General features: G+C 44.1%; 1 protein-coding gene across 2 annotated transcripts; it reads left to right on the top strand.

Annotated features, from left to right (window-relative positions):
* The first annotated feature begins 1,003 nt into the window (after positions 1-1,003).
* On the top strand, positions 1,004-19,599 carry GPR89B (G protein-coupled receptor 89B). 2 transcript variants are annotated; one of them, XM_053455572.1, is made up of 14 exons: positions 1,004-1,151; positions 1,855-1,914; positions 2,532-2,635; positions 3,206-3,312; positions 4,561-4,662; positions 5,443-5,563; positions 6,010-6,090; positions 7,790-7,899; positions 10,332-10,420; positions 10,633-10,725; positions 16,847-16,942; positions 17,566-17,655; positions 18,021-18,086; positions 18,784-19,599. In XM_053455572.1, exons 1-14 carry the CDS (start codon positions 1,110-1,112, stop codon positions 18,988-18,990), a joined length of 1,368 nt encoding a protein of 455 aa, XP_053311547.1. In that variant the 5' UTR covers positions 1,004-1,109; the 3' UTR covers positions 18,991-19,599. The 2 variants fall into 2 exon arrangements, with proteins under 2 accessions (XP_053311547.1, XP_053311548.1); XM_053455573.1 differs by lacking the exons at positions 1,004-1,151; positions 1,855-1,914; positions 2,532-2,635 and having other exon boundaries at positions 3,240-3,293.
* Positions 19,600-20,165: the final 566 nt, after the last annotated feature.

Below are 20,165 nucleotides of genomic sequence, written 5' to 3'. Positions count from 1 at the left end.
TTTAATATATTTCCATTAGTAGAGGAGCAGTTAATTCCACCCCTTCACCCAATGCCAGGTTTACAGCCCCGTGTAAGATTGTTACCCTGTCAGGCTCTGTCACCCAGGGGCATGAACCGCTTCTCACATGTAGGGGGGAAACTCACTATCCAACCCGGCGCCTGGTTGCGTCCCAACCCTCGTTTCTGCAACAAGCCCCGCCCCTACACCTGCTTTGACCAATTAAATTGCACTTGAAGACATACAGGTGTCTGGATTAGCCGCTCATTCCGCCAGCACTCTAAACAGGATTATGATGACGTGTCTCCACCTACAACCAATCGGATTGCTCGTAGTCGCTTGACGAAGCGCAAGATGTCATCAGCGCGCGACTGCTGTGTGTGACTGATATGAAGTGTCTGCCGGATGGAGGTATATACAGTAAGGGGGTGTGGAGAAGGGGTCCCGGGAGACGGGAGGGAAGCGGGAACCGAGAACCGTGAACGTTAAAACGGGGATTAATTCTTAGCATCAGATTACAAATACGCTTTAACAATATTGAGCTGTTTTTTAAACCAGTTCTAGTTTTTGCCCCATAATATAATGTTTTCGGGCAGCTGCTGACACCCTGACTGCTGGTGGGAAATCATGGAATGGAGTTTTAATCACTCAGTCAATATTCTGCTAATTAAGGTCTATAGAGGAACGGACTTCATTAGCATTGCCGTAAAGCATCAGCTCAGTGTGGTGTTTGAGCTGGGAAAGTCACCCAAATTATCACGTGACTGACGAACAAAAGCGAGCATGGATGTTTAAATTTCCTCACCTCTACCACTTCTGCTGGGGGGCTGTTTTACACCCTCTCCGTAAAGTATAAATGCTGTTTTGGGTCACCCTGCCGTGAAACCATTTCTGTGCTGGCTTTGTAGAATCAGGACTGACGTGTGATAACATATGTTTCTAACATGCATAACGGTGATTTATTTCAGTTTATCATCTAACCAGCGAGCCTACCAGATGTGAGAAGAGTCGCCCCGTTACCGGGTGAAAGTCTTTGCAGATGTCGCTGTGACTGCCGAAGCCGTGATCTATTAAGCGTCCCATTTTCTGTCGGGAAACAACCTGCAATCATGAGCTTCCTCGTTGACTCCGTCTTCATGGTTATTTCTCAGGTATGAGAGAGGACAGTCGTTTATTTGGATACAACTGATGGAGTCTTGTGTGGTTTCAGGCCTCCGTTATAAGGCTGCAATTCCAGATAAGGCTCGTTGTAACTTAGTTACTTAACAAGCCCAGAAATGGCAAAAAATATAAAAATCCTCAGCTGTTTTTGTGTATTTTATGTAAAGATCTACGCTGATAAACCCAGGAGTTCACTGGAGACATGACTGATTTGAAATGAATTAGTTGTGAATTATGAAGGGTTAATGCCTGACCGCAACTCCTTCACGTACGCTTCACTGGACCCTGTATAATACCCATGCTGCCGTTCAGAAGTTTGGGGTCCCTTTGCTGTTTTCATGGAAAAGAAGGAAACTTCTGGCAGTTGCATAATTACAAAAGTGTAAAGGGCCATTGGAGCATAGGAGTGATGGGAGTGATAAAGGGCCATTGGAGCACAGCAGTGATGGGAGTGATTATTAACGCCAGTCTCTGCAGCCTTTGGACGCCCATTGGCTACCCTTTCTTTAGGATCTAAATCATCTAATCAACATATTTGCTCAACATTATTTACTACAAAATAACTAAAAAAAACAACTAACCGTTATGTGCCTGGTAGATCACAATGACCTTCATTTCAATTTTCTGCAAGCTGGGATGTTAATTTATTATTAAGTTCTTGGTTTTTTATCTTTTATTTTTTCTTCCTTCCAGCTGCTGTTCTTCGGCTTCGGTTGGCTGTTTTTCATGCGCCGGCTGTTTAAAGACTATGAGGTCAGTGATTAAAATACGGACTGATCCGTCATTATGAGTATTCAAGCTACAGCACTTTGGCTAAAAAAATAATAGAATGTTTTAATCAAACGTGCTGTTTTTAGTTTAGGATGGGTCCAAAATTAGCATGTAGGTCCAGTTATTAAAAAATACATTGTGTGTGGCTGAGGTTGCCTCCGTTTAATTTATGACTGAATCGGTCAGGCAGCAAATCGTTTTAATTTCACAAGAGCCTGTAAGAGAGGAGCTCAGCCTGCTGCAAAGGTCTGTACTAAAGTTTTTCATATAAGTTAATAACACAGGGTCATCCTGTTCCAGTTTAACCCCTTAATGACAAAGCCCGTACATGTACGGGCTCAAAATGCATTGTTTTCAATGGGTTTAGGGACCGCCCATTGTCATTAAGGGGTTAATGACACTCTAAGTAACAGTAATAAGGCTGAAGACTCTGCAAAGAAACATTTTAATGTATAAGCCCACAAGTTTGATATGTGGACTTATTGCCATGGCAGCCAGTGGTTGTCATGGTGACAGGACCACCTTTCAGACAGAATGACTTCTTACATAGCCCCATTGTCGTACGATTAACATATGCTTATGTTTTTTTTTTTCTCCAGGTCCGGCAGTATGTCGTACAAGTTGTATTTTCCGTGACATTTGCTTTCTCTTGCACCATGTTCGAACTTATTATCTTTGAGATTCTGGGCCTTTTAAACAGCAGGTAGGTTTGGATGTCTCCAAGGCATCCGCCTGCATATCCTATAATTACTACGATAAAGCATGTCGTGTGAATATAACATCGGTGCTCTGACTCTGAAGCCTGATCAGAGGTCGCATACACTCAAACTTAAAGGCCACGGCTAATATCCCCGTGTCTGCCTTTTCACTTTATTCATCCTAAATGGAGCAAAAGTAGCATCAGTACATTCATGTGTAACCATTACAAGGTGCTAAGGACACGCGTGAAAGCTTGAAAGTCTAAAACAGCTGCCTGAATTGTTGGTTGTTGTTGTTCTTGTGTTTTTTGTCTTTTTTTTTATGCGAAAATATAAAACTGTATATGTTCAAATGCTAATTTAATTTCATTGATAGTTACACACAGAAAAGGTTTAAAGTAGCAAAGCGTATATCTTTGTGCGGTGAATTCCCCGTTAGACACAGTGTTACCGGCCGCATACAAATGGAAATAGCAATAAATAGGATATGTGCATTTGTCTCATTAAAATCATTTGCTGAGTAAATACAGTTTTAATTTAATTTTATTTGTAATTTTTTTTTAATTTATTTATAGCTCGCGCTACTTTCACTGGAAGCTGAACCTGTGCGTGATTTTGCTGGTTCTCGTCTTCGTGGTTCCTTTTTACATTGGCTACTTTGTGGTGAGCAATATTCGACTGTGTGAGTACAAATCTATCACTGTAGGCCTGATCTAGGTCATTCTAGAAAGACTGTATGCTCAACCTGTGTCGGATGGAATAATAGAGGCTGGGGTTTCGTTCATTGGAGTTGTGGTTCCCCAGACAATACTTTTTGTTGTATTTTTTTTTTTTAATCTTGGACCTGTCACCTTCTTAAATCCACATCCCCATAGAGGTTTCCATCGTGAGTAGGGTAGTTGGTAGTAGTGCAGTAACCCAGACAACGATCAATGCAGGGGTAAAACAGTAGCCCGCTTAATTATTAGTCCAAGCGCTGATATAAAACAGGTGGCAACGGTGGTCGGCGAGGTCAGAGATCTCTTATGCCCATAGTAGAAGTGTAAGGTATGTGTCTTCATCTCCCCAGACCCGCACGTTCCTCCATACTCCTGAGAAGATTGCCAACAGAGGCACAAGTTTCAACTGAGCTCACACACTTGGAAAGGAGACAAGAATTTATGGTTCTTGTACTTTGCCCTGTGCTTTAAGTAACTAAAAAAATGCTTGCCTGGTGTCGGTAGGAGAAATAAAAAAAAAAAAAAAAAATAATAATAATAATATAATTAGATGGGCAATGTTGGCAAGACGAGGGGGCTAAAAAGAGGGTATGCTTTCGGAGGAGAGATATACTAAATGCTGCCCTCTAGTACCTTGACTCGTGGCTTGTTGTTGATTCCCAAAGCAATATCCATTTTTGGGCTCAATATAATTTTGATAACTACGAAACTATCATAGAAATGAGTTTAGCGAGAGGGAAAACCCCAAAGGTCTCAGGTCCACGCTAAATAATGCAACGTGAGATTATTGCCACTTGGATGTTCTGTAAGTATTGGAGTGGCTGTAAAGACTTCATGTCATGTTCTTCATCGGGGTTATAGAACTATGTGATGCTAGCTGTGGAAATAAAAAAAACACATATTAAGTGCATTTGTTGTAGAGGGTGCCTTTATTGGTTAACCTAATTGCATTAGACTGCAAGCTTTGAAGACTGGTTAGGTCCCTTCTTCAAGCATATAAAGAGCGTCATTAGACTGCTGTCTTGTGCAACGCAGTTAGCCAATACATGTATTTATTCATTAAAAGAACTCTATAAAATTATTCTTTTCACAGCGTGCAGCGAACAACCTTCTAACCGTGCTACTTTAGTATAAATGTTCTTTACCCACTTGTACGTGTATAATGATTTAACCCTTACTGTTTAGTGTATGACGTGATCTGTCGTTCCCAGTGCATCGCCAGAGGCTACTCTTTGCCTGCGTCGTGTGGTTGACCTTCATGTACTTTTTCTGGAAGCTGGGGGATCCGTTTCCCATACTCAGCCCGAAGCACGGTATGTTCTTAGCAACCGCATTTAATGCCAGCCAGCTGCCGCAAAAGGCCAGTATTATGTTGGCATGTATAGAACGAGGCATTGATTCATGGGAGGAGCATAGCATCTGCCTCTTTACAAGTCAATGGTATGACCTCGCCTTTAATATGCTGGGCTCTGGTCCTTAAAAATAAATAAACAAACTATGGATTTAGATAACTTTGTATCCCTCCGTTGCACTTTAAGCTACAAGAGGTCATCCTCTGAGACGGGGAACAGCAAAGGAAGGGATTATTTACAGCGAGGGCAGTAAAGGTACGGAATTCACTGCCATGAGAGGGGGTTCTGTCAAATACAAGGGATGTAAAAAAAAAAGCAGGACATACAGGGCTATAAATAGAATAAACATTAATATTTTAGAGCTTCTTGATCGAAGGAGAAATCTGATTGCCCTTTGGAGTCAAGAAGGAATTTTACACCCTGTGTGGCAGAATTTGAGAAATTGTTTTTGTTCTTTTTTAACTTCTTTTGGATCAAAAGAAGGAATGAAAGGTAGAAGAGTTGAACTTAATGGAGTTGGTTCTTTTTCAACCTAAATGACTATGTTCTTACAAAGAATACAAGTTTATTCAGTTACCTAAAAATATTACTTTTTATTAATTCATGAGATTAGGCTAGTGACTGTCAGCTGTAGAGGTTGTATAATGTAGTAGGGGTGTTGGGCCAATTCTAGAAAAATAGTAGTTTTTTTTTTTTTTTAATTGTTCTTAAAACTTTAACCTTTCCCCCCCCCCCCCGCAGGTATCCTTTCTATAGAGCAGTTGATTAGCAGGGTGGGAGTAATTGGAGTGACCCTCATGGCCTTACTGTCTGGATTCGGTGCTGTGAATTGTCCTTACACGTATATGTCCTACTTCTTGAGGTAGGTTGGTGTTTTATCACGCAGTGCTAAGAAAGGTTATCCCTGGGTAGTGGAGGAAGCTGTAAAGCATAGGGTTAAAAGTGATCGGATGGTGTCTATTTATATCTTGGTCGAATGGCGTTATGGTCTGTATGTGTCTTGTATTAATATTATTGGATGATCTGAAACATTTTAAATGTGACGAGCAAAAATAAACATGTCGGTACATACTATGTGGACAGATACATACAGAGCACACCAAGTTTTGTTCTACATACTGTTGTATTCTGTATACTTTGTATACTTTGTATATACTTTCTGTATACTGATACTTTGTGTTCACATTTTCATTCCCTGTTTATTAATGGTGAATGCTCTCTTTATATATAGATAATTGATGCTTATGCTAGGTTTACTATATTTCTAGTTCTATTTCTTTTGGGTTTTTAAATCGTGATCTCTTCCAGGAACGTGACTGAGACAGATATCCTGGCCCTGGAGAGGAGACTCCTGCAAACAATGGACATGATTGTCAGCAAAAAGAAGAGGTAAACATTAGCCTTGGTCGGTTGGTCTGGATTACGACGTTTATTCTAAGATCCTGCTTATTTTTATTTTAGAAGAAAGACTGTATGCTCTGCGTTCCGCATGTGGAACCTTTTCACATAGACTGATAAGCAGTGTCTAGTATATATTGTTTAAAGGGACAGCCGTGTCCTATTTTTGGGGGGAATTATTGTCCCTTATATGTTTAATATATTAGTGGCTTAGCTCTGCCTCCTCTAAGTTGCCAGCCTGTTAGCACCAAGTGTGGCATTGTGCCTGATGGGTGCTGGCAAGGTTCATTGCTGCTCCATGCCGTAGACTGTCAATGCTGCTGGCCAGGATCGAGAGAGCACTTGGGGTAAAACGCTGCTTATTTCACTAAAAGAAAAGCATATTGATATCTGCCTGAGGAGAAGTAAACAGTTGTTTCTATCTCTTTAATATAAAAGTCCCCTGTAATTTGCAAGTTCCCGTCAATGATGTATTTAATAAGATATAGTGTGTGCCATGAAAGCATCTGAACACTACACCCTTCCGGCCACTAGAGGGCGCCACCTCCCTGCAACTTCCAAAGCTCTATAATGTAGTTCTTTATTATTATTATTATTATTATCATCTTTTATTTATATAGCGCCAACAGTTTACGCAGCGCTTAATACAATACATATATTTAAGGCACATGACAAGACAAGAATTGACAGACTAATACAAACCGATACATTTGGTGGAGAGAGCCCTGCTCGCAAGCTAGTTCTTGAAGTTTCATTCATTGCTTAAAACATGTAAAATGTAGCCTTTTGCAGTTAACTAATTATTATCATTTTATTATTATCAACAAATGTTATGGGACTAGAGTTCTGACGACAATCAGCAATTAGCTTAGAATCTTAGTTGTAGTTTTTTTTCTTTTTTTTTTTTTTACTGGTAACTACCTTTTGGCAAAGAGAGTGATGGAAAGCCGGGTATTAATGACTTGGTGAATTGCAACTCCCACAGTCTGACAAGGGATCATGGGAGTTGTAATTCGCTACGTGATGCACAGGGCAGCATTAATAGGCCCTTATATGACACTTTGATGTGCGGGGTATACAGCGCTGGGGGTATATTACTGTATCCAGCGCTGGGGTTAAAATATATTTCAATGGGGCTTCACTTTTAAATCTGTTGTCCGTTATTAACACTTCGGTCTCAATGCTCTTATCTAGTTACCGTTTTGGCTATCTCGCAGTTCAAGAGTTAAACTTTTTAACTATTATGCTGTAGATAGCAAGGCTTTCACTTCTCACGGCCTCACAATCCGAACCTTTTCCTTCTGCCAGTTAAAACAAGTGTTTTGAGTGCATTTTCCAGACCTGAAGTTTCATTTCCAAATGTTTACATTAGGTAGTTGCTGATTTTCACAATCCTTTAAATAGGACCCATTACATGACAATGGAGCTTGTTTTAGGTTCATTGTGTACCTGATCACATTTCACGTGTAAAGTGCTGCCCCGTACGGTGTCTGGGATGTAAAGCTGTCGCTCTGTTATACATCCTACATACTGCAGGGGGCAGCACTGTACATGTGTGTGAGCCGTACCAGTCGTCTGGAAAAAATGGACAATGTGTTGACCCTAAACTAAGCCTCTGTTCCCCGTTACAAGGTTATGTACATGATAGAGAACCATGCTCTAACACCCTGCTGTTGTATTCTATCGACAGGATAGCCATGGTGAGGAGAAACCTGTTCCAACGAGGAGAGGTTCACAGCAAGCCCAGTGGATTCTGGGGAATGATTAAAAGTGTGACCTCTTCAGCACCCGGCAGCGAAAGTATCCTTTACAATTATCAAAGATCAAATATATAATTTTGGGTTAAATATTCATCCAGCCTGTGTGTATGTATATACCGTATTTGCTCGATTATAAGACGACCCTGATTATAAGACGACCCCCCAAAATCTGAATATTAACTTAGGAAAAAAAGAAAAAGCCTGAATATAAGACGACCCTAAAGGAAAAAAGTTTTACCAGTAAATGTTAATTCATGTAAACTATTTTTTTTAATAAAAGCTATGATTGAGAAAAATATTTTTTTTGTTTTTATTTCCTTGTATTTTCCAACCTGCCCCCAGTTACGCACATCTGCCCCCAGGCTTGCCACACCAATATGGCACTGTGGCCCATGATATGCCTTTTAACCCTCTATATGCCACTGTGCCCCATGGTATGCCTTTTGACCCCCTATGTGCCACTCTGCCTCCAGAAATGCCTTATACCCCTATATCCCATTCTGGCATTTAGGGGGTTAAAATGCATATTATGGGGCAGAGTGGCATATAGGGAGGTATAAGGCATTCCAGGAGGCAGAGTGGCATTAAGGGAGTTAAAAGGCATTATATAGAGCACTCTGCCTCCAGAAATGCCTTATACCCCTATATGCCACTCTGGCATTTAGGGGGTTAAAAGGCATATTATGGGGCAGAGTGGCATATAGGGAGGTATAAGGCATTTCAGGAGGCAGAGTGCTCTATTAAATGCCCCCTTAACGCCACTCTGCCTCCTGAAATGCCTTATACCTCCCTATATGCCACTCTGCCCCATAATATGCCTTTTAACCCCCTAAGTGCCAGAGTGGCATATAGGGGTGTAAGGCATTCCAGAAATGCCCTACACACACACACACACACACACACACACACACACACACACACACACACACACACACACACACACACACACACACACACACACACACTTACTTACCGGTGCTTCCAATTTCCTGCTGTATTGCCGGGGCAGCGGGTTGACGTCTCATTCCGCGGCAGCCGGAAGGAGGTGGAGTTGGCAGCGGGGGTTTGTATGCGTCCGTCGCAAATACCTTCCCCGGCTGTCAGCGATCAGGAACTCTGGAACTCTGATCTCTGACAGTCGGGGAAGGTATTTGCGACGGACGCATACAAACCCCCGCTGCCAACTTCACCTCCGGAAGCACCGGTAAGTGCGTGCGTGCGGGGGGGGGCGACGATAGGAGGATCCAGGTCCCCTGCAGCGGTGCGGGGGATCTGGATCTTAGTCTCCTAATCAGACCTCTATTTGAGGTCTGATTAGAAGACGACCCCGATTATAAGACGAGGGGTATTTTTCAGAGCATTTGCTCTGAAAAAAACCTCGTCTTATAATCGAGCAAATACGGTATATATTTTTTTTGAAAGATGTGGAAAACAGTACTTTTAATAGATCAATAAATAATAAATCAATATTTCTGAATGTTCAGGAGAACACGTTTGAGAAGGGAAGTAGAATTAATGGGTAAAGGGTTGGGGATTATAAGAGACTTAAATAAAATAAAAACTTATCTTAAATGCTGCCAGTCACTTAACTTCTGCCTGGCACCATGCCGGGGCTCCCCATTCTCTTTAAAATGGGGAAGTTCTCATCGGCATCACCCTGCAGTTGTTCTCTTTATTATTAACTACTTAATCAAGCCTTTTACGTGAGAATCGGTGCTATAAAACACTTAATTAAAGGCTGTATCTGTGAATCGGTCCCGTGAAACACTTAATCTAATATTTCATAGGAGAATCAATGCCGCATTGATTTATAGTTGGGCAGAAATGTGAAACACTGTCCCAAATGTTGCTTTTCCCGTGCGATTTGACTCGAAAAAAGGGAACCATAACGACTTTCAACCATTTAAGATTTTGCATAAAATTGGAGGAAAAAGAAACTGGAATAGTCACCGATTCTAAAGCAATTATTGACTCATTGCTTGGGTTATAGCTTCTTTTTTCTCATTGACTTTAGACGTTTATACCCAATTGAACGCTATTTTATGGACCCTGCTAGTACCTTCCTTGCCCTGCCGAAATCCTCTCACTTCAGGCTTCCTTTCTTCCCATCATAAAACTCTCTCCGCTGTTCCGTAACGTTGTTGTTGGTGAAAGAAACTCCCGAGGACGTTGTGTTCACTGCAGTGGTGAAAAACAATATATCCGTTACCATTCGAAAGTTTGAGATCATATAAACATTTTCTTGTTTTTGTTATAGCTAGAAATATTCATGTTTTCCGTGTGTGTGTGCATATATATATATATTACACACACACACGCATTATAGGTATATGTTTCCAGGTCTCTTGGTACTGTATAGATTTCTCCTGATGTATATTTTGGGACACATTATATTATAATGAGAATAAATATGGAATTTCGTTGATCTTATGTTTGTTGATTTGTTACATTATTCCTAAACCTCGCCATCAGACCTGTCTCAGATTCAGCAGGAGGTGGATGCACTGGAGGAGCTCAGTCGGCAGCTCTTTCTGGAGACGGCTGACCTTCATGCCACGAAGGTAATAGAGTGGGACTGCCCAGCTAGAAGCAGCCTCCGGTGGTAGTCATAGTAGGAGTTTTCTATGCCATTGAGTCCAAGAAGTGAGTTAAAGCTTCTCGTTTGGGCCGGCGGGTGGCTTTCTAACATAGTCTGCCTGAGAGATCCGACTTCCACTGATGTTTAAAAACCTGTCCTATGACATCACTTATTTTTCTTTGTTTTTTTTTTTAGGAGCGCATTGAATATTCTAAAACCTTCCAAGGGAAATACTTCAATTTTCTGGGTTACTTTTTCTCCATCTACTGCGTGTGGAAGATTTTTATGGTAAGAATGCCGACCGTTTACTTTAAGATCCGGTCATTCCTCGAGTCAGCAGCCAAACGTTGCTACGAGTGAACTTTGCTTCTGCTCTATCAGAGTTTGCCTTCAATCTTTGTATTACCTGATAAAGAAAACACCTGTAATAATGTTTGAATATCATATGACTTGGTGCGTCTTAATGGCAGTAGGCTGTGTCCTTAACATTTTAATGCATAATTTGTTTGGCACTTTAATGTGTGCAAGTTGGTGCCAACATCCTTAGTTATTGGAGTAAAAGCAAACTTCTGTCTCGCTTTCCTCCTCCTCCCCCCTGCATGTCTCTGAGAGCAGGAAGCATACTTAAGTACACTTCCTGGGTGTGTCCAATAAATCAGTGGACGTGGCAACGGCCAATCGCATGTGTGCAACACATCAGTCTAAAACTAGACAAATGACTGCGGATATGTGAGCCTACAGGGCGGATTAGAACAGGGGTGTCCAACCTGCGGCCCTCCAGCCGCTGCAGGACTACATCTCCCATCCTCCTCAGCCAGCCCCTTAGCTGCAAGAGCATTATGGGAGATGTAGTCCCGCAGCAGGGCCAAAGGTTGGACACCCCTGGGTTAGATTATGATATAAGCAAAGAAATGGGGCTGAGCTTTTTTATGACATTTCTCAATGAAACATTCTCTACAGCTGCTGAAATCATGGGAATTGGGAATGAAATACCCCTTTTATAGGGGTGATGAGAGTTGTAGTCCCAATAGCAGAGTGAGTACAGTTGGTTGGGGGTCTATTTATTTATTTATTTTTCCCTTGCCATTCCAGGTGGCACATGAGAAGAAGGCTCCGCCTACCAGGTAGGGCAGGAAACACTACAAAAAAAGGAGACCTCCCCCTTCCTCCCCAGTGTTGTTTCCTGCCCTACTCAGGTAGCGGTTAGGCTTTAGCTTACCTTCCCTCTTCTTTTTTGTTTTCTTGGAGCCCCGGGGGGGCGTCCTTCTCTCCGATCCCCGATAGTGATCCCGGTGGATCCAGGGTGATGCGGCAGCCTCGGAGGCTGTAACTCCGCGGTCCTCGCGGTTACTCGAGGCTCAGTCCTCGGTATATGCTGCCCACAGCCCAGGGGGCTCACTGGGAGGTGCATCCCCGGGCTCCGGTTCCCTCCGTCCCGGGGAGGAGGAATCCTCAGCGTGAGGCACGGCAGGAGAGCGCTCCGGAGGCGCTGCGAGCGGGACTTTATAGCCGGCTGTGCCGGTTTCACGGCACCCGTTGTTCATTATTTTCCTCTCTGCATTACCCCCGGCTGCGTCCGGGGTCACGAGAGGTCAATTGACGAGGAATTTCCGGATGTGACGTTTTCTGGGCCTGGGCGCCTAAATGCCTCTATAAAAACGCCAGAATGGGTAAGATCTTTCCTTGCTCTCGTTCCTGTGCTGTGTTATTGCATTTTCTACTCCTTTTTTGTGCCTGCCTGTGCCTAAGGATTGTATATTGCCTTTTTCAAGTAGGTGTTTCCCTCCTGGGTTTTAAGGAGATTTCCATGGCCTATTTCCATTGCTTTCTGTGGTCTCATTTTTGTGTTTTTTCTCCTCAGTCATGTCAGATAAAAATCCAGACATCCCTCCTGAGGCCTCCCCACATAGGAAGTCTGTGGGTAAAACGAAACACAAAGCCTGCTCTTCCTGTAAAAAGACCCTACACGACCCTACGGCCAAAATGTGCAGCTCCTGCTCTCGGCCTAAAGAAGTTTCCGCAACGGAATTTACCTCCTGGTTGAAAGGGGAACTTCAGTCTACCTTTGACTGTTTTCGGGCTATGGCAAGCTCCTCTCAGGCGCCGGTGCCTCACCATCAACTTTACCAGCAGGGTCCACCAAATGTTCTTCCAGATACCCTGGAAGATTATTCGGCTCCTTTTTCGGAATATGACTACCAGTCGAATGACCCCCAGTCTTCGGATGAGGAGGGGGAAATTAAAGAGGAAACCTTTTTCTTCCCAGTCGAAGAAACAGGGAAGCTCATATCTGCAGTCAGGTCTACTTTGAATCTACAGGATGACATACCAGTCTCAAAACCGGATCCTTTTCAGGGTCACTCTAGGAAACCGCAGACCTTTCCAGTTCACGATTCACTTTCAGCAATAATCACGGAGCAGTGGAGATATCCTGACCGGAGATTCTTCACGTCTTCCAGAATCAAAAAGCTGTTCCCTTTTGATGGTAAGAACTCTGATGCCTGGGAAGTTCCGAAAGTGGACACCGCAGTAGCCAAGGCTACGAAGAAAACAGCCATTCCGATGGAGGACGCGTCTCATTTCAAAGACCCCATGGACCGGCGGGCCGAGAATGCCGCCAAGAGGGCTTTTGAAGCAGCAGCGGCGAACTTTCGTCCAACCATTGCAATAGCGTCAACTTCTAGAGCCATTAAGATCTGGCTTCAACAAGCGGTGGAAGACCTGGCAGCTATTCCAGGGACTGAGCAGGTCGCAAGAAACCTGGCCGACACCTGCTTAGCAATTGATTTCATCTCCGATGCCTCCATTGAATCTGTCCGTGCATCTGCTAAAGCTACGGCACTTTCAACGGTTTCTAGACGAGCGCTCTGGCTTAAGTCGTGGTCGGCAGATAATGCCTCAAAACACAAGCTGTGCGGCATTCCGTTCCAGGGGAATCACCTCTTCGGCAGCGACCTCGACACGATTTTAGAATCCACCACGGGCGACAAGCACTGGTTACCTCAGAGGAAAGGACCACCTCGTTTCAGGTCTAATTATTATAGAGCTCCAAGAGACAGGGAGTTCTACAGGCCCTCTACCTCCAATCAAGACTACCAGTCCTTTCGGGGTAAACCCTACGCAAGAGGTAGATTCCAGAGAGGAAGAGGCAGAGGCAGGGACGGTAAATCAGGAAGGTTCTGACGCCAGCAGGCTTCAAGTAGGGGGCAGGTTAACCGGTTTCTTTCATGCCTGGGAAGAGATCACCTCAGACCCCTGGGTCCTTCGCATCATCAATCAAGGCTATGCACTGGAGTTTACTCACCTACCTGCCCAGAAATTCCTGCTGTCCATGCCCCCCGCAGATCCTTGGAAAAGAGCGGGATTTTTCTCCACACTCACCAACTTAATTCACGAGAGGGCGCTAGTCCCGGTGCCTCATCTAGAAATAGGAGAGGGAACCTATTCCCACGTCTTCGTCGTACCAAAACCATCCGGGAAATTCAGGTTAATAATCAACCTACAGTTGGTAAATGCCTGTATAAAATACAACAGGTTTCGGATGGAATCCCTGAAGTCCGCCACGGAGATTATTTCATCGGGGGACTTCATGGTCACTATAGACCTGCGGGATGCCTATCTACATGTCCTCATCAGGGAAGACCACCAAAGATTCCTCCGCCTGGCCGTTACACTGCCACAAGGTGTTCGTCATCTTCAGTTTCGGGCCCTTCCGTTTGGGATTGCTTCAGCACCACGGATCTTCACGAAACTCATGTCAGTGGTCGTGGCCTTCCTGAGGCAAAGAGGCATCAAAGTGGTCCCATACCTGGACGATTGGCTCCTAATTGCAGCCTCGGCATCATTGCTCCAATCACATCTAGAGTTTTCCCTCAAGACTCTCCACAACCTGGGATGGTTGGTGAACTCTCTAAAGTCAAAGTTACTTCCAAACAGACGTCGGACCTTTCTGGGAATGATCCTCGATTCAGAAGTACAGAAGACGTTTCTCCCGCAGGACAAAATCCTAAGATTACGGGAATTCGCACACGCGGTCCTACAGAGCAAATCAGTGTCCCTCAGATCCGTCATGTCTTTGCTCGGTCTAATGACCTCCTCCATCTCGGCGGTTCCCTGGGCACTGGCTCACGCAAGACCTCTTCAACGGTTTTTACTGGATCACTGGGATCGCTCCGGGACATCCCTATGCAAGAAGGTCCGGCTTTCTCCCTTCGTTCGGGAGTCACTCCGTTGGTGGCTGTCAGCCAAGAAGCTTTCACAGGGACTCCCTTGGCGGACGAGAGATTGGGTGGTAATCTCCACCGACGCCAGTTTGACAGGCTGGGGTGCTGTCATGGGAAGCCATATTACCCAGGGAACCTGGTCTCCTCAAGAATCAAGCCTGCACATCAATCTTCTAGAACTGCTGGCGGTCTGGAGGGCTCTAAGGTTCTGGTCTCCAATCCTGCGGCACAAGTCCATCAGGATCCTTTCGGACAACGTCACCGTGGTGGCCTACCTTTCCAAGCAGGGTGGCACCAGAAGCAGACGCCTGCAGACCCTGACGGCTCAGATCTGCCGATGGGCGGAGTTCAGTCTCTGTACTCTCTCCGCGGTCCATATCAAGGGTTCACTGAATCAGGAGGCGGATTACCTCAGCAGGAACTCAGTACCTCCGGGAGAATGGTCCTTAAACAAAAGGGTCTTCACCTTCATCACAAGGAAATGGGGCACTCCCCAGATAGACCTGATGGCCACGCATCTGAACACTCAGGTAAAGGAGTTTTTCTCTCTTTCACCAGTCGGCCGTCCCCGAGGCCTGGAAGCACTCTCGCAGACCTGGGATTTCGATCTCGCATACGTTTTTCCTCCGCTTCCCCTTATCTCCAGAGTGCTCCGGAAAATTCGGGAAAACCCTCAAAAAGTCATCCTGGTGGTTCCTTTCTGGCCTCGAAGAATTTGGTTCTCGGACCTTACCACCTTGTCCATAGACGAACCCATGCTTCTTCCTCAGGTCAAGGATCTTCTCGTTCAAGGTCCTGTTCTCCACCCAGATCCCTCCCGATTCAACCTCTCCGCATGGCTTCTGAAAGGGAGATCCTGACCTCTAAAGGATTAGCTGCACCAGTGGTGAGCACCATTCTCTCCAGCCGCAAAAATTCTACGACCGCCAAGTACCAGAAGGTTTGGGAAACATTCATCGCCTGGTGCAATATGCACGAAGTATCCTCTCCATCTATCTGTGAGGTGCTGCGTTTTTTTCAAGATGGCTTTGATAAAGGATTCCAACCTGCTACTATCAAGGTCCAGATCTCAGCTCTCAGCAACTTCTTGGACTTCAATCTGGCTTCCCATCCTTGGATCTCCAGATTTTCTAAGGGAATGTGTAGACTTCGCCCTAGGCTCCGTCCGTCGGTCCCGCCCTGGGACCTTAACCTGGTGTTGCATCAGCTCACCACGTCTCCCTTCGAGCCTCTAGAGGATACCTCTCTAAAGCTACTCACCTACAAGGTTGTCCTCCTAGTAGCCCTCACTTCTGCTAGGAGGGTGAGCGAGCTCCAGGCTCTCTCCAGAGTAGAACCTTTTCTCAGGATTCTGCCGGACTGCATTATCCTTCGTTTGCCACCGGAGTTTCTCCCTAAAGTAGTCTCTCCTTTCCATTCGGATCAGGAGATCGTCCTGCCTACTCTCTGTCCGGATCCCAAGAATCCCAAAGAACTGGAACTCCACTCGCTAGACCTGCGGAGATGTCTCCTGTCCTATCTCTCACGTACGTCTGCCTGGAAGAAATCCGATTCTCTCTTTCTGTCCTTTGCGGGGACCCGCAAGGGCAGGTCAGTATCCAGGGCTTCCGTGAGCCGCTGGCTCAAAGACGCAATCACTTTATGTTACGTCTCCGCGGGAAGAGTACCTCCCTCCGGCCTGAAGGCTCACTCGACCAGATCCGTCTCGACTTCCTGGGCTGAACTCTCCGGGGTGTCTCCGTCTCTTATTTGTAAGGCAGCGACCTGGAGGTCGATTCATACGTTCGTAAGGCACTACAGGCTGAATCTTCACCTCTCAGACGAGTCTCAATTTGGTCGGCGTGTCCTACAGACTGGAATCCTTCCCCCCCTATCTTGCTAATTCTTCTCATGTGCCACCTGGAATGGCAAGGGAAAGAAAGAATTCTTACCTGGGAATTCCTTTTCCTTGTCCATTTCCAAGGTGGCACACTTTTTCTCCCACCCATTAAATTTTCTTTGTTTGGCTTTTATTTGTCTGAGTCTTTCTTTTTAACCACACTGGGGAGGAAGGGGGAGGTCTCCTTTTTTTGTAGTGTTTCCTGCCCTACCTGGTAGGCGGAGCCTTCTTCTCATGTGCCACCTTGGAAATGGACAAGGAAAAGGAATTCCCAGGTAAGAATTCTTTCTTTCCCCTTTGTTCATAGGCAACCATCAACATTGTTTTTGACAGAGTTGGGAAGACAGACCCAGTGACCAGAGGTATCGAGATCACCGTGAATTATCTGGGCATCCAGTTTGATGTAAGCTCATTCATACGTTACATCGTTCTGTTTCTGTGCTCCCGTGTAACCCATGTGGTGTTCCGTGTAAACGTACAGGAAAAAAGCACCCTGCTTCATAAATACCCTAGATATAGAAAAATACGGAATTCTGGGTGTTCTCACTAACAGTTACCATTATGCCAGGCCCAGTAGATCCAAATACGTTTTAGTGGACAAGCAGCAGTACGGTGCTGTGAAAAAGTATCCGTCCCTCCCTCATTTCTTATATTTATTTGTCGCACTTAAATGTTTCAGATGATCGAACTCGTTTTAATATTAGACAAGATAACCCGAGTAAACCCAAAATGCAGTTTCTAACTAAAGATTTAGCGCATAGATCGACAAAAGCGATCCATCCCTACCTGGCCCTATGGGAAAAAGTAATTACCCCCTTAGTTATTAAATCAACTAAATAAACCAAACTTTAGTCTGGAAAGGGTTACAAAGCTATTCCCAAGGCTCGGGGACCCCAGCGATCTGCCGTGGCAACCATCATTATCTTGACACAGAGAAAACTTGCAACAGTGATGAGCCTTCCCGGGGCGGCCGGCTCCGGCTACGTTTTTAGGGTCATTATGTCCACGTTTGTTACTTCCCTGCAGGTAAAGTTCTGGTCTCAGCACATTTCTTTCATCCTCGTCGGCATCATCATTGTCACGTCCATCAGAGGCTTACTGATCACGCTCACAAAGGTACGTAAACAGATCGACGCCGAATATGCAGTCCGGGGCTTTGATGAAATTCGAGCGTTATGGGAAACATTGCCAGTCTCTCTGTTATGTTACAAAACCACTTAATGATAATAATAATATTATTATTAAAGAAAAATAGAGCTTTAAGATTCAAATGGAACTTTGAGAAAGCAGTTTGATTTTATGCCGCATCTTCTGAGAAGGAAAGCCAGGTGGGGGCCACCTATATAAAGCGATTCTCGTGCAAGCCGGTAAAAGCGGTTGCCATATTTACTGCCTCGCATCTAAATGAACCTTTTTAATTTTAATTTCACCCGTTTCCGTAAATCCTAATATTTAATTGCACTTTTGTTGTTGGCTTTTAGTTTTTCTATGCCATCTCGAGCAGCAAATCTTCCAATGTGATCGTCCTCCTCCTGGCTCAGATCATGGTGAGTGATTTATGTTATGTTTTTTATTTCTGCGTGTGTACTCCTGGGAGACGCAAGCAAACCATGGCACTCTCTTTGTATGGAAATAAATAATTATCCGTTTTTTTTCAGGGTTTGTTCCAATAACTTTCATTTAGGTCTAATCAGTAAATTTGTTAAAATATTAAATAAGCTTTGTGAAGGGAAAAACCCGGGAGGTCGTTTTTTTTATTTATATTTAATTTTTTTTCCCTGCAAGAAAAGCCAAGTTGCTCCCAGCTGATAAATGACGATGCAGACTTTGCAACTGCTCAGTAAACATGTTTGTTGTTATCATGGTTTTCCCTTCTACTGGATGTCTGCCAAACCGTGCAATGGGCCGTGCTAAATTCTTTCAGTATTAAATGGTAGTTCTCTTTTATTATTTATAGAATATAAACTCATTGATCATTAGAATGCCCTTTTGAAATTGTTACGGCTAGAAATTTCTTGTGACCCCAAACTTTTAAACAGTAGTGTGTGTCTGTGTATATATATACAAGCACAAAAGGCTAGACTGACCTTTTGACGGTGCCTCCTTCTGGTGGGTAACTATACCCCATGACATCAATGCACCTTTAAGCCCAAGGATTAGACCATTTCCGGTAGCCCCTAGAAGTCAAGTAGTTAACCCATTGAGTGCTCCCCAAATCTGTTCTCCCGTTGATTCTCGTTGCAGGGAATGTACTTTGTATCGTCTGTGCTGCTGATTCGGATGAGCATGCCCCTGGAGTACCGCACCATCATTACAGAAGTCTTGGGGGAGCTCCAGTTCAACTTCTACCACCGCTGGTTCGACGTGATCTTCTTGGTCAGCGCTTTGTCCAGCATCCTCTTCTTGTACCTGGCCCACAAGCAGGCTCCCGAGAAACACATGGCCTTGTAACAAAAGCCGCGCATGGACACCGAGCGGTGGGAGAGACTCCTCAATCATTCTGAGAGTACGGCTCACCAGAGCCTCAGGATGATGATCTACAGACTGTACCGCGGATCAGCATGCACACTCGGCCCCTCTATTGTGACATTTTCTCCTTCCTGCGCAAGAACTATAGATTTATGGTTTCCATTTCAACCTAAATACGTTAAAATCCATATAAATCTGATAAATCAAGCCTGCCTTATACTGATTTAAGCTCTATACACATCAAAAGCTCATAGTATCAACTGCTTTACCATTCACAGAAAAAGCCTATTTCTGCATGGGGTATATTCCACAATGTGAGAAGTTTTTCTCCTTTTTTGACAGAGGACCAGGCACCTTCCATTAAATAAAAAAAAAAGCCTTTTTAATTTTGATTTAAAAAAATGACTCTCGCCAATCAAATCCATTGAAAATCGTATTACGCATTCTCAAATTAATTAATCTGAAAACGTGCATTGAAATCTGGGAGAAGGATTGTTTTACTGGTACAATACTTGTACAGTAGTTTTTTTTTTTTTTTTAAACAAATATATTGTAAATATTGTTACAATAAAACAATATCCATATATACTATTATTAATGTCTCTTCTGATTTTACGTAACAACGCAGGAAAAAAATATTAATGATTAATTCCAAATTATTGCAAATGCATATGAAAAGGCTGCAGGGCACCTGTGTTTCTTTGGCACCTAGATGTCATTCCACCGCAAAAGTGTTACGCACAGCCATTGAGCAGACATGGCAGATGCACCGCAGCGCCACCTTCTAGACACCAAGGGGTGAAGGTGAGTGAAAGGGTAACCTTATACCTTATACCTGCATCATGTGCTATATATTGAAAATAACATATATTCTCCCTCTTCTGACCTTCTTGTCCAATGGATTATTGGGCCAAATCCACGTAATAAACATGGTGTTAAAGTTGATCTTTCACTTTTCCCAAATTCTCCACTTTTGTATGCAAAATAATCTTGCGTATGATGATGGTGGGATGATGTTTACCCCGTTGAATACATCGTGGTTTATAACCTGTAAAGTAGCTTTGACTCCCTTCATTTGCTGGAGTTTCCCTGCACATGTAGCTACCTCTCCCCTTCTGTTTAGTTGCTGATGGCTGTTGATTGGTTCAGGCAGCCTT

This window comes from Spea bombifrons, chromosome 2, assembly GCF_027358695.1.
Source record: "Spea bombifrons isolate aSpeBom1 chromosome 2, aSpeBom1.2.pri, whole genome shotgun sequence".
Classification (NCBI taxonomy): domain Eukaryota; kingdom Metazoa; phylum Chordata; class Amphibia; order Anura; family Pelobatidae; genus Spea; species Spea bombifrons.
The sequence above is the reverse complement of the archived record's forward strand: the minus strand, read 5'-3'. Positions and strand labels throughout refer to the sequence as shown.